At 34.1% G+C, this 15,349-nt stretch overlaps 1 protein-coding gene and 1 long non-coding RNA gene across 3 annotated transcripts; both read right to left on the bottom strand.

Annotated features, from left to right (window-relative positions):
- Positions 1-4,245: 4,245 nt before the first annotated feature.
- Positions 4,246-6,174, bottom strand: LOC124935409. 2 transcript variants are annotated; one of them, XR_007099072.1, is made up of 5 exons: positions 6,033-6,174; positions 5,663-5,944; positions 4,891-5,083; positions 4,691-4,817; positions 4,246-4,296 (listed from the first exon to the last, which is right to left on the bottom strand). It is a non-coding gene; the product is annotated as an uncharacterized LOC124935409 (long non-coding RNA). The 2 variants fall into 2 exon arrangements; XR_007099073.1 differs by lacking the exon at positions 4,246-4,296 and having other exon boundaries at positions 4,311-4,817; positions 4,891-5,074.
- Positions 6,175-7,256: 1,082 nt separating this feature from the next.
- On the bottom strand, positions 7,257-9,187 carry LOC124943854 (DEK domain-containing chromatin-associated protein 4-like). Its single transcript, XM_047484315.1, has 5 exons — positions 9,161-9,187; positions 8,416-8,484; positions 8,006-8,101; positions 7,641-7,957; positions 7,257-7,266 (listed from the first exon to the last, which is right to left on the bottom strand). Exons 1-5 carry the CDS (start codon positions 9,185-9,187, stop codon positions 7,257-7,259), a joined length of 519 nt encoding a protein of 172 aa, XP_047340271.1.
- Between the last annotated feature and the right edge of the window lie 6,162 nt (positions 9,188-15,349).

Below are 15,349 nucleotides of genomic sequence, written 5' to 3' on the forward strand. Positions count from 1 at the left end.
TTTAAAATCATTTAACATGTTTTTAACATTTTTGGCACGATCAACACGTTTTGGCATGTCTAACACGTTTTTGGTACTTTTAAATGTGTTAAAACGTGTGAAATGTGTTAAATATTTGTTAAACGTGCCAAAAACGTGTTAAACATGCAAAACGTGTTAAACGTGCTAAAAACGTGTTAAATGTGTCAAAATGTGTTAAACGTGTTTAATTTGTCAAACCATATTAAACGTGTTAATTATGTAAAAAACGTGTTAAACGTGCCAAAATCATGAAAAACATGTTAAACATATCAATAATGTGTTAAACGTGTCATAAACTTGAAAAACGTGTTAAACGTGTTAAATGTGTCAAAAAAGTGAAATCCTGTTAAATGTATCAAAAATGTGTTAAACGTGCCAAATATGTAAAAAACTTGTTAAACGTGCTAAAACGTGCAAAATGTGTCAAAATGTGAAAAATATGTTAAACGTGTCAAAACATGTTAATTGTGTCAAAAAATGTGAAAATCGTGTTAAACGTGTGAAAATCGTGTTAAACGTGTAAATAACGTGTTAAACGTGTCAATGACGTGAAAAATGTGTTAAATGTGTCAAAAACGTGTTAAACGTGCCAAAAACGTGTTAAACATGTCAAAAACATGAAAACATATTAAACGTGTGAAAAACGTTTAAAACATGTGAAAAACGTTTAAAACGTGTGAAAAACGTTTAAAACGTGTTAAACGTGATAAACGTGTTTAATGTGTGTAAAATATGTTAAACATGTTAAAAATGTGAAAAACGTGTTAATTTGGAATTACAATTCCGACCTAAAAAAATTCGAATTAAGAACTATCAAATTACACTATATCGAACTCTAGTGAAATTCTAATATAATTCCAATCCTTAATATTGAAGTGTCTAACAAATATAAGAATTGGAATTTGACCCTCCAATTCCAATTCCAGGGTTACCAAACACACCCTTATATATATTTTATTTTAAATAAAATATGATTTTTATTTTAAAAATAAATATTTATTAAAAAAGAAGTTTATAATAAAAATAATACTTTATTATAAATTAAATTAATTTCAACACCGACTATTTGAAACTGTAGTTTTATTTTATGTTTTAATCCAACATTCTACTTATTTAGTTCAATTCATCAAAATCATAGTAACATTCATTAAAATTGAGTCCAACACTCTATAATACACATGGTAACTTCAAATAAAAGCAATTGATTAGTTAAATACGTTTATAACATATTAATACAAATAATAAAACTATGATTAGAAGAAAAATTACAATGCCTTAAAACATAATACAACATTTAATGTACATAAGAAAATTTAAAAAAATAAAAAATCAAACTTGGATCCTCCTTCAAGTTAATAACATGGAAGAGATGGATGGAGCGCCTTAAGAACATTCGCGCAAGAACTCGTCCATTAATGCAGAGAGTTGTTGCGATTGCTGCGCGGGCGGTGCAAATTGCATATGATCATTAGAACAAAGAGATGACAAAAGTCAGTCTGATGATGCTTCGTTTATTATTGTATTTGAGGAGGAAGGGACTTGAGGATTGAATTTGAGATATTGATCCATCTGCATCTGCCAATCACCATTAATAATGTCCCCTGCCTAGAGAAATGACGGCAGATCATCAGAAACAACAGGAGGAACGCAAATAGTTTCTGACACGATGGGTAGATCATCAAGAAGTGATATTATTTCATCAAAATTAATGTCGGAATAAAAATGAGATGTCGCCGGCGGCGGCGGATCGGGAGTAAAGGGTTGATAACCAGCATTATTTTCTGAATTATAAAGATTCGAGAAGCTTTGCAGCTGCGATTTGAGGAACTTCATTTTGGAATTGATGATCTTAAACTTTACTGCGATTTGGTCGGAAAAAATCTTTAAAGAATTTGAGGACAAACCATTAACAACCGATAAAATAGAATCTCTATACCAAGAACAGGGTCGGGGACTTGTTCATCGTCGAAATTGATCGGTTGTGCCTACGAATACAACACCAACTCCGCTCTTATTATTAATAAGTAATTTAAATCGGTGTTCCTAGTATCGCCTGAGAATGGGTTTTAGTTGGTTAGGAGTTTCCGGCTAAGTCTCCACTTCTCTTTCGTCGGCCGAGAAACATAAGATGCCCACATCAACGCTAAACAGCGTAGATAATTCATTACTCTTCTTCCTTATATTCTGCAACGACGGACAAGCTTTCACCATTTCCGATCGATCTATCGATCCTTCCTATACGTAGAGAGTAGAGGAGCTATATCAAAATCTTAATATCTTTTCTTATTACGTTTATTTGTATTTAAACATAAACATAAACTATCCTAATAAACTAAACAACCCAATTAAACTAACCTAATAATTACAACAGCCCAATTACTTATTTTCCCGCTTGCTTAATCACGAAGTTTTATTTTTTAATTTGTTCCCCTATATATCTAATCAACTAAACAACCCAATTAAACTAACCTAATAATTACAACAACTCAATCAAACTAATCAGGTAATCAAACAAGATATAGATAGGGTTGAGCCCAATTCCCAACTCTAACAATCTTGGGTTGGGTTGAGTTTAATTTGGGTTGTGTTGGGTTTAATTTGGGTTGGGTTAGGTTATGGTTACCCAAATTACCCAAATTTAATTTAATTCTCTCTTATTAATCCAATATAAACTAACAATCTTTCAATTTTAATATATTCTCTTGATTTTTACTATGTTGATCTCAATTACAATCGAACACGTTTTTGACAAGTTTAACAAGCTTTTGACACATTTAACACGTTTTATTACATTTAACACGTTTTTCACGTTTTTGCCATATTTTTGCCACGTTTAACACATTTTTGACATTTCAACACGTTTAACACGTTTTTGCACATTTAAAATTATTTGACATTTTTTTCAAAAAATATGTTTTTGACATGTTTAACATGTTTTTGGCACGTTTAACATGTTTTGACAAGTTTAACAATTTTTTTACAAATACAACACGTTTGACACATTTTGGCATGTTTTCACGTTTTTTTACATGTTTAACACGCTTAACAAGTTTTTCACGTTTTTGACACGTTTAATAAGTTTATCACATTTTGGCACGTTTAACAAATTATTGATACGTTTAACACGTTTTGACACATTTAACACATTTTTACGTTCTTATCACGTTTAACACGTTTTTGACATGTTATACACGTTTGGACCACTACAACAAAAAAGACTTACGGCGACGCTTAAAAAGATTTCTACCAACCCTTACAAGCGTCGCCAAAAATGTTACCGACACCAGAAGCAGGGTGGGCGCAAATTTTAACAACGCTTATTTAAGCATCGGTACTACTAATTTAAGCGTTGTTAAAAGACAAGGACATTTAACAAGGCTTATTTAATCGTTGGTAATTGTCACTCAAACGTCGCCAAAAGTCTAGTTTAATTTTAAACTATTTTTTTAACAATTCATTTAAAATTTTATTTATTATTATTTCTATAATTTTTTTTAAATGTTTTAATATTTTAATTTTTTTATAAATTAAATAAAAACACCAAATTTCATAGATAATAAAAAAACATAAATAATTAAATAAAAAGAACATTAATTATTAACTTACATGTTATTAATTCTTTTTAATAGTTACTTCCTATGAGATATAGAAAGAATTTTACTACTTTCTCTTACACATTCACACAGAATCCGTAATCAGTTATGCATCATTTAGCATCAACAACTTGGACAATCTTACACAATATTGCTTACTTAAGTGCTTATATAGTAGTCTTAACTTCCTTCTATTAATGCATCCACAATTTTCTCAGCTTGCTTCTCAACGTCAACTTTCGGATTTTTTTAAAATCAATTTATGAAAGCTCTTGAACTTGTAAATTAGAACATTAGTCCAATAATATATAGTCATGCGCTAACAATTTCAGTCAATTTTTTATTTTTCAAATCATAATGGATTCTCGACATATCATAATATATCTATTTCTTAAACTTCAGCCCTTTCCAAATAAAATTAAGAAATCAAGGAAAAAAGATAAGCTAAGAAGTTTCGAAAAAGTTTGGGTTAGAGATGAATCTGAAAGTGAATTTTAACAGTTCTGTATGCTCCGTATGCATGACTCCTAAATCTTCTTTACAAGATCTTTGACGAAAACATAAAGAATAGAAAATGAAAGAGTTGTATCTTCTCTGGTATTATCAGTGCCTTTTAGATTAAAGTCTTCTATTTTCCCAATGCTCCACCCATTTTGTTCTTCTGCTCAACAACCGTATTTTACTGAAAACGTAATAAAATCAGTGATCTTTTCTCTACCGCAAACAAATCCGTTCAAATGTTGATCAATTTTCCAAGAGCACGTTATTAATTGTAAAACTACTGTATATGGTCAAATTAAATTACTGTATAACCTAAAAGCATGTCATTTGCCACAAATTCTTATATAAAGAAAGAAAGAAAAGGAAGAATCCTAAACAAGGAGAGGAGCATATCATATCACACAAATCCTGGACTCAAACTTGCGATATATTGGTGAATGGAAAGTCCATATACCTATCACTACTACTTATGCAAGTCAGTGTCAATTTCCATGTATTCACACCGATATGCATTTTTAGAATAAACATTTTCAATCATGTATTAATTATTAATCCCAAAATCATTATACCAATACCTCACACTTCATTTGATCTCCATTACAGCTCCACCATTTGGAAGGAACACAATCCAAATATTTACACCATCAACCGTACTCCCTTATATTAACATCACAAGAAACAGCCACAGTAGTCCCAATCATTCTGCACACAACAAACAAACCTAAATAAGATAAGAAAAACAAAAACAAAAGTAAGCAAAGGATCCAAGACTCACAATTCCACAAATATAAACAGAACCATGCTCCTTAACACGGATCTGTCATGTTTCTGCCTATGCTTGGCAGAACATTTTACTTCATACTCAATGAAAGCACATTTTCCTTTAGCCATTTTCCCAAGTTGATGTTTAAACAGCAGCAAGCTCAGTACAATATTGATTATCGAAACAGATATTAAAACTGCAATAGCTGTCAACTTATTGTAGTAAGTTGTTCAGTTTTGGACAAGAGCTGAAAGCATAGTGCCAATCAATCCAAATAGTGCAGCAGAAGATAAATAAGAAGGTTTGTCGTTTAAAAACAAGGCAGCAACTAAACTACCGCTCATTGCAGAGAGAACATAAGCCAGAGAATCCTAATTGTAAATTAACCTCATTAGAGAGAAAGCAACAACATATTTTTACAAGAAAACTAACCAATTAACTAGCTTCACAAAAAAAATAAAAGATTGTAAATCAATTTCAGAATCTCATTGCTAAATAGAATAAAAGACTCCAAAACTCATTTGAGAAACTTGACTTCATGTTTTTTATATGAAATCATCACAATGGAGGGACAACACCAGATAACACTACTGAAAGTGATAGACCAAACAAAATACAACTTGAAAATATAATCATTGGTTTTGCGCCTGCAAAATATAGGGGTAAAAACAATCAAATTTAAATATATCTATAGTATGACATGTACTCCCTTTATCCCGTTTTATATAAAAACTACATTATCTCACATATTCAAGTCTAATAAAATCAAAATTCATTACATTACCATAGATTTAGGGGAATGTTGGATTGAACTTAGCACGACAACATCGCTATTTGCCATATGCTTTCCCTGCTTTATCACAAAAAATACAATCGATTAAGACAATATAAGATTGATAGAAGAAGGTGCGAAATAGATGAGGAGAATGATAAAGACATTGTCTGCTCTCCCTGAAACTGGAAGCGGCGGCAGCTGTAGGAGGGGAGCGGCTTCGGAAAGGGTTTCAGACGACAGCGGCAGTAAGGGAGGGTTTCAGATCAACATATTTTGTCAATTTCATACACTCTAACAGCAATTAACATCCTAAATCAACATATTGCCGCAACATATTCGTTAATAATGTAGAAAGAGATAGAGCGAGTGAAAGAGAGACCTAAAAGTTATACTGGAAACTATAACGGAGTTCAGGATCTATCTCGGAGAGCGAATCGTCGGAATCATTGGCATGATAATGAGATTTTCCAAACTTGCTAGCTGGTGACCTTATTTTTTCATCTTTAAACTTATCCTCTTCTTCCGGGAAATTTGATCAAATAACCTCAAAGATGAGGTTATTTGATCTGATGGTAATTTGATAATTTATTTGCGCTCGTGGTGATTTTATTTTTTTTGGACGATTTTGCCCTTGTCGCGAAACGCTAAGTGACTTAGCGTTTCGCGAAGTGACGATATGTGAAATGTCCAGATTACCCTTACTATTTAATATAACCTCCGTACTCTTTTTTTCATTTCTTTTCTTCTCCTTCTCTCTCTTCCCGCTCTTCTCCTCCTTCTCTCTAAACTCCGGCGGCGGCGGCGAACTCGTCGGAGATCTGTTCGTTCGAAATCCACTATGAGCTCCACGACGAGCACGAGCATTGTTCCAATAGGTATGTCTATAAGCATGTTTTGTTGATGTTCCGTTTCTGAGATTGATTAAGGTTTACTTCCCGTTTCGCTAAGTGCCTAGCGATTCGCGAAGGCCTTCCCGTTTCGCTAAGTGCCTAACGATTCGCGAAGGCCTTTCCGTTTCGCTAAGTGCCTAACGATTCGCGAAAGCCTTCCCGTTTCGCTAAGTTCCTAGCGATTTGCGAAGTATTAATTATCCGTCTCTAAATCAAATCATGTTTTTTTATTGCAGCTGAAGTTTTCGCTTTCTATAATGGAGAGTGGAAACTTGATGCTGATGGAATACTGTATTTTGATGCATCTTTAATCAAAACATTTGATCTACCCCAAAGTACTCGTTATGCTGAATTACTTGATATACTCTACGATAGACTTAATCTCCAGATATCAACATACGATTTAGTGCTCCAAGTGAAGTATGATATTCCGAATATCAGAAATCCAAAACCTGTTTTTATTGATAATGATGGGGATTTGAACACATATCTATCACGCTTGATTTTGGGTCGAACAGTGTCACCATTGTGTGTATCTGTAGTGGAGAAGTCAGCATTTACTAAAGAAAAGATACCACTACTTACATACCCAACTCAAGAAAGTATACTACCACCACAACTTACTCAAAAATTTGTTCCACCTGTTGTACCCTCGGAATTCTTTGTTGAAAGTCAAAATGAAGCCGAAGAAACCTCTTTACCTCACATCCCACTTACTCAGGACTTGCATGTTAATAGTGGTGAAAAAACATCAATACCTATACAACCAAGTGCAAGAAGATCATCATTGGGTACACCAACTAGTGCAAGAAAGGCATCAAATGGTACACCAACAAGTGCAAGAAGATCATCAATGGGTACACCATCTAGTGCAAGACGATCTTCAATGGGTACACCATCGACAGACCCGACAGACACATCACCGCCAGACCCCACATTTGCGATGGCATTAACTAGTGAAACCGTATTGGAAGTCGGTTCGTTGTTTTAAAATAAAAAAGAACTTCAACTTGCTCTATATAAATATGCGATGACCATCTTTTTTCGGCTTCCTCACTCTCCTCCCATAATTTCCTTTAGGAGGAGTATTGTATAACTGGAAATCATCATTGTCATCATTGTCATCTCCTCCCATAATTTCCTCATTTGTCTGTGCCTTCACATCCACACTCTTCTCATCCTTCACCTTCACTTTCAAATCCTTCACCTTCAGTTTCAGATCAACCTCCACATCATCCACCTTAGCCACACCATCCAGCTTCTCACCGTCCTCCACTTTAGCCTCATCCTCCATCTTTACGTCCTCCACCTTCGCATCGTTCTCTTTTCGTTCATCCTCCACCTTCTCACCGTCCTCCACCTTAGCCTCATCCATCTTCTCATCATCATCCACCTTCTCATCGTTCTCCACCTTCTGTTCGTCCTCCACCTTCTCACCGTCCTCTTTTTGTTCATCCTCCACCTTCTCATCGTCCTCCTTTACATCGTCTTTCTTCCCATCATTCCCATCATTCACCTTCTCATCATCCCCCACAGTCTCCTGCATCGCTATTATCTCCTACAAAATAGGCAAAATTCTGGTCAGTACAAACTTAGCGAATAGACAAGTACTTTGCGAAACGACAAGTACTAACTTAGTGAATCGACAAGTACTTGGCGAAACGACAAATACTAACTTAGCGAATCGACAAGTACTTGGCGAAACAATATGTACTAACTTAGCGGAACGACAAGTACTTGGCCAAACGACAAGTACTAACTTAGTGAAACGAAAAGTACTAACTTAGCGAATCGACAAGTACTTGGCGAAACGATAAGTACTAACTTAGCGAAACGACAAGTACTTGGCGAAACGACAAGTACGCAGAATACCTCTTTCTTCTCCTCCTCCTGTTCAACCTTGATCTTCTCAACTTTGACATCCTTCTTAGAATCCTTAACCTGCAAAATAGGTACTAGTCAGATCAGATATGTACTTAGCGAAATGAAATGTAAAGTGCAAAATTCAATATCTCCATACCTCAGTAGTCTTTTCCTCTTCGACCTTCACAGCCTTCTTAGAATCCTTCTTCTTACTCTTCTTCTTCTTTATATTCTCCTCCATATCATCTAATCTGGTTAATAATATGGACATCCTTTTGTTGGATTTATCTAACAACTGTTTGGACATATTAAAAACCATCTTCTTGAACGACTCAAGGTGAGTTTCTTGAGTTTGTTGGATTGTGATTTTTAGCTCTTTGATGAGCTCTGTTTTCAGCTTTTTCATCTCCTCTTTCATCTCTATTTTCAGCTCCTCCTTCATCTCATTAAATTCACATCCAACAGAAGGTGTTGGAGCCCGAGGAGAAGGTGTGTCAGCCCGAGGACTTGAGGTCGCGGAGGGGGGAGTAAGAATGCGGGCCAGAATCGATTCATAAGCAAGCTTCTTCTTCAAGTTGGCTGCTTCTTTAAGAGTAGCATCAGCCTTTCTCTTCCTCGTGGCAGGTTTGGGGGGATTCGGAGTAACTTCTTCATGCTCACTTTCTTCATCTTCATCAAAATCATCTTTTATTACCTTCCCATCAGTAAATCCCTCAAAAAAATCATCAGTTGTCTCGTCGATTTGCTCAAATACCTCACCACTGTATAACCTCTTCTCCATGGAGGACTCTTCCATCTCAGTCACATCCGTGGTCTCTAGGGCAGTCTTTACCTCGATCGATGTGTTTTTCCTGTTGGAATGATAGAGTAACAACCTTGGGTGTAGAGGGTCATTAATCTGATTCCTTCTGGCGAATTTAGGGATAAAGTTTTCGATGACCTCATACGTCCACACTTGAAGTGCCAATGCGAACCCATAGATGTTATATGCAAAAGGAGCATAAGGATCTTCAGCCTTCTCCTTCTTGTCAAAATATGAGGTACTGAGATGTTTCATGTTCTTGTTTAAACCCTTGAGGGTGGCTCTAAAGGTGACCTTCCCCATGGATATTGGAGGAAAGTGTCATTGTCTTCCACCATGTTGAGTATTTTTGGAAATATAACTCTTTTTGGGTCAAATGTGAATAGGTACTGACAAATCAGGCATACCAGCCCCATCTTGAATGCATCTTCCTTGTCTTTGCATTTGAAAAAAGCTTTCTCGAAGTCGCACATTTTCACACTCATGCTCCCTTTAAAGTATTTCACCGAGAGAGGTGGACAACAGCGCAATTTTTCTTGGTCCAACTCAGGATAAATGCCGAAACATAGGCCGGTAACCAACGCATACTCCTTCATACCAAATACAAGCTTTTGCCCATTCACCATGAAAGTTATCTCCTTGGAGTTTGAGCTTAACCTCCTCATCAACATATGATGTACAATAGTTCCTGAGAACTGCAAGAGGGGGGTTGTGAATAATGATCTGAACTGGGTATTGTACACACTCTCTAGAAGATCCATTTCCTCGAACTTATTAACAATCTTCTTCAGGGTGAGGGCACTTTTCCACGAAATCCGACCGGGAAACTCAGTAACAGTTGTTTCTGTCATCTACAAAAGGAACAACATCATCAAAAATGTAAGAACAAACACATACACCATAAGAACTTAGCGAATCGGGAGGTACCTCTCGATTCGCTAAGTATCTCTCGATTCGCTAAGTATCTCCCGATTCGCTAAGTACTTAGCGAATCGGGAGGTACTTAGCGAATCGAGAGGTACCTAGCGAAACCGTTAACTGAACATAAGACAACATTAACCATACATAACTAATCAGAAACAAACAATAAAACTTAACATGCAAAAACCCTAAACAAAAAATCTGAAACAAACACCTAAACTTAACATGCAAAGACCAAAATCCATAAACAAAAAACCAGAAAATGATCGGCCACCACTAAGTATTTAGCGAATGGCTAGGTACTTACCGAATCGGGAGGTACCTAACGAAACCCTAATGGCAAAAAAATATACTGAACAGAAACACTTAACATTACACTTAACATGCAAAAACCGAAACCCATGAACAAAAAAGCAGAAAATGATAGGCGGGGAGAAGAATGAACAAACCTTAATGACGAACGAGAAGAAAGCAGAAATGATCGGCCTTGACAAGATTCAGTGAAGAGAAAATGGGTTAGAGAGAGAGAGTCGGGCGGTTGAAATGAAATGTTCTGAAATTTTTGAATATATAAGGTCTAGCGCGTGTGCGTACGCGCGTCTCTTCAACTTCCGTAGCGAGTCAGAAGGTACTTAGCGAATCGGGAGGCACTTAACGAATCGGGAGGTACTTAGCGAATCGGGAGGCACTTAGCGAATTGGGAGGTACTTAGCGAATCGGGAGGTACTTAGCGAATCGCGATGTCAACGAGCTCCAGCTAAGAGAAGATGGTTTGAATACGTTTTCGCTACTATATTTGTTTAATAACGAAATCGAATTCAAACCATTCTCCTAGCTGGAGCTCGTAGTACTTAGCGAATCGTCAAATACAAAAAATTTTATTGGTTTCATAGGTAATCTATCTCGTTTGACAAGGTATCAACAACAAAGTCATGGTTTTGAAGAGAACCTGTGTTAGTAAAATAAACCTTATCATTTTACATGGAAACATTTAGATTCTTCAGAAAAAGCCTTTGAAGAAGCTATCATTGAACTTCAGATAAGAGAAAATTGTTTGAAATTTATTTCTTTAGCTTAATGACTAACGAAATCAAAGTCAGCCAATCTTTGCTTATCTAGAGGTCAATGATAGATTCTTCAAAGGCATTTTATGAAGAATCTAAATGTTTCCATTAATGTAAAATTATAAGGTTTATTTTACTAAAACAAGTTCTCTTCATAACCATGAAGTGATGTAGATACCTTGTCAAATGAAGTTCATGATTAACTATAAATAACAAAAAATCTTGACACTTAGCAAATCGCGAGGTACTACTTAGCGAAACGGTAAGTCCGTAGCGAAACGGTAAGTCCGTAGCGAAACGGTAAGCAGATCTGAAACGGAAACACATACGCTCTTATCAGACAGAGATTTTCTGCAAATATGAACGAATAACAAATAATAACCTAACGAAATGCTCAAACATGAACCAATATGAACCATATAACAAATAAGAATCAACAAATACGACCAAAACGAAATAAGAAAAGGTTTTTGAAATGAAGAAAATGTAAACATGAACATAACTGTTCATCAGATCAACATCTACCTCGACGACCTTCAAATAGTTAGAATCGGAGACCTGCACATAAACCCTAGAATCGGAAACCTGCAAGCAAAATAGATTTAGGGTTAGAAATCGGCAATAGATAAACATAAATGAATTAGTTAGGTTAGAAGAGCTTGTAAATCTGGTCTGTATAGATTTGTATGGAGTGAAGGAAACTCCGTCGCCGTCGGCCGCCGTCGTCGCCGCCGGCCGCCGTCATCGCCGGCCACCGTGAAGTGAAGGAGAGAATTGGAGAAGAGAGAGAAAGAAATTTAAGGAAATGAAAATATTTGAGTATTTATACAAACCCCTAATCCACTTAGCGAAACGCTAAGTCACTTAGCGTTTCGCGACAAGGGCAAAATCGTATAAAAAAAATAGAGCACCACGAGCGCAAATAAAATAATAAATTACCATCAGATCAAATAACCTCATCTTTGAGGTTATTTGATCAAATTTCCCCTTCTTCCCCTCTCCATGAAGCGGGAGAAAATAGTTCATTCTTTGTCTTCGCCGTTACCCCTGAATTCCAGAAATGACCTCTTCTCTCTCTAATCTCCCCTAGATAGATTAGAATACCAAATCAAGGAATGCTGGAGATGGCGTGATTGAGGAGAACGACCATCAGAGAGACTGAAAAAACTTCACAATTCTATTTAACCTAACTTCATATATAAATAATGAATAAATATGGGTTTAAGAACTCAAATAGCAAATATTCAAATTAAATTTTAATTGGTTTTTTAAAATTCAATATTTTAGATTAATTATAAATACATTTATTTTGAACTTGAATTATTTAATAGTTAATTTATTATATTATTTATTTAGAGAAACTATTTATTGTATTTCATCTGATATCAATTTTATTTAATTAATTTAATATTAATAATAAAATAATATTTACTTAACTCAAAATATAAATTAATGTGAACTTTGAGATAAAAATAAATATATAATTTAATTTTAATTGTTAAACAAAATTAAAATTAACAAAATAAATAAATATAGAACAAAGAAACCAAATATTAAAACAAAATGCTATACAATTATTGTTTAAAGATTTTTTAAATATAAATAAAATAATAAAGGTTGTCATAAACACTCAAAGGTTGGCAAAACTTTTTTTCTTTTCTAACTTTTGTCAATGCTTAATATGCGTTGGCATTTATGTGTCACCGGAAGTATATTTTGTTGTATTGGACTCATTTAACATGTTTTTTACATTTTGGCATGATTAACATGTTTTGGCATGTTTAACACGTTTTTGATACGTTTAAACGTGTCAAAACGTGTGAAATGTGTTAAATATTTGTTAAACGTGCCAAAAACGTGTTAAACATGCCAAAACGTGTTAAACGTGCTAAAAACGTGTTAAATGTGTCAAAATGTGTTAAACTTGTTTGATTTGTCAAAACGTGTTAAACATGTTAATTATGTCACAAATATGTTAAACGTGCCAAAATCATGAAAAACATGTTAATTGTGTTAAACGTGTCAACAACATGAAAAACATGTTAAGCGTATTAAAAACGTGTTAAAATGCCAAAAGTGTGCGAAAATGTGTTGTACGTGTCAAAAACATGTTTAACTTGTTAAAAACGAATTAAATGTGTCAAAAACGTGAAAACGTGTTAATCGTGTAAAATGTACAAAAAATGTAAAAACATGAAAACGTGTCAAAATGTGTTAAATGTGTCAAAAACGTAAAAAAAATATGCGTGAAAAACATGTTAGATTTGTCAAAACGTGTTAAAAAACGTATTAAACGTGTTAAAAACGTGTTAAACGTGTTAAAAATGTGTCAAATGTGTTAAAAGCGTAAAAAACATGTGAAACGTGTCAACAACGTGTTTAATGTGTTAAAAATGTTTTAAACGTGTTTAAAACATGAAAACGTGTCAAAAACGTGTTAAACGTGCCAAATATGTGAAAAACTTGTTAAACATGGCAAAACGTGAAAAAACATGTTAAACATGTCAAAAATGTGGTAAACGTGTCAAAAACGTGTTAACGTGTCAAAAACGAGTTAAACGTGCCAATAACATGATAAACGTGTTTAATGTGTTAAAATGTGTTAAATGTGTCAAAAACGTGAAAATTTGTTAAACGTATCAAAAACGTGTTAAACGTGCCAAATATGTGAAAACTTGTTAAACGTGCCAAAACATGCAAAATGTGCCAAAATATGAAAACGTGTAAAACGTGTCAAAAACGTGTTAAACGTGTCAAAAACGTGTTAAACGTGTTAAAAACGTGAAAATTGTGTTAAACGTGTCAAAAACGTGCCAAAAACATGAAAGGTGTGTTTGATTAGGGGCATTGGAATTGAAATTGATATTGGAATTCTAATTCCAATTCCATGAGAATTATTATTGCATTACAATTCAATTCCTATGTTTGGAAAAATTATAGAATTGTAATTCAATTCTAATTTATATGTTTTGAAAAATAATAGAATTATAATTCAATTCCAATTTTTATGTGTAAAATAAAATATCGGTTCAAAATGTTAACTACTTTAACATATTTTCACGTTTTTGGCACGTTTAATACGTTTTTGACATGTTTAACACATTTAATACGTTTTTGACATGTTTAACACACTAAATACGTTTTTTTACATGTTTTTCACGTTTTTGGTATGTTTAACACGTTTTATACATTTTTAATACGTTTAACATGTTTCACACGTTTTGACAAATTTAACATGTTTCTCACGTTTTGGGCACGTTTTTGACATGTTTAACACGTTTTTTACACGTTTAACATGTTTTTCACGTTTTTGGCACGTTAAACACATTTTTGACACGTTAAACACATTTTTGGCATGTTTAACACGTTTTTCACACTCATACACATTTTGATACGTTTTAGCACGTTTAATACGTTTAACACGTTTTTCATACATTTTTCACGTTTTTGGCACATTTATCACGTTTTTAACATTTTTAATACGTTAAACATGTTTTTCACGCGTTTTGATAAGTTTAATACGTTTTTCATTTATTTGGCACGTTTAACATGCTTTTCACACGTTTGACATGTTTAACATGTTTTTGGCACGTTTTACACATTTTTGGCACGTTTAACATGTTCTTAACATGTTTAACACATTTCTTGTACATTTAACACTTTTTGACAAGTTTAACACATTTTTGGCATGTTTAACACGTTTTTCACGTTTTTGGCATGTTTAACACATTTTTGTATTTTTAGCACATTTTAAACATGTCACAAGTGTGTTAAACGGGCCCAAACGTATTAAACATGTCAAAATGTGATAAATGTTCCAAAATCTATCAAACGTGTTAAATGTGCCAAAACGTGAAAAACATGTTAAACATGTCAAAAATGTGTTTAACGTGCCAAAAATATGATAAACGTGTTTAATGTATTAAAAACGTGTTAAACATGACAAAAACGTGTTAAACGTATCAAATATGTGTTAAAAGTGCCAAATAAGTAAAAAAAACTTGTTAAACATGTCAAAACGTGAAAAATGTGTTAAACGTGTGGAAAATGTGTTAAACGTGTCAGAAACGTGTTAAATGTGTTAAAAATGTGCCAAACATGTCAAAAACATAATAAAAACATGTGAAACGTGTCAATAGTGTGTTAAACGTGCCAA

Source organism: Impatiens glandulifera, chromosome 1 (genome assembly GCF_907164915.1).
Source record: "Impatiens glandulifera chromosome 1, dImpGla2.1, whole genome shotgun sequence".
Lineage (NCBI taxonomy): Eukaryota > Viridiplantae > Streptophyta > Magnoliopsida > Ericales > Balsaminaceae > Impatiens > Impatiens glandulifera.

What these genes read in the sequence shown, in the direction of transcription:
- LOC124943854 (XM_047484315.1), bottom strand. Translation starts at nt 9,187, where the DNA reads ATGGAGAAGAGGTTATACAGTGGTGAG. An exon ending in AGGAGGAGGAGAAGAAAGAG is followed by an intron (nt 8,102 to 8,415) that starts GTATTCTGCGTA and finishes CCTATTTTGTAG; the next exon opens with GAGATAATAGCGATGCAGGA. An exon ending in TAAAGGAGGACGATGAGAAG is followed by an intron (nt 7,958 to 8,005) that starts GTGGAGGATGAA and finishes GAGGACGAACAG; the next exon opens with AAGGTGGAGAACGATGAGAA.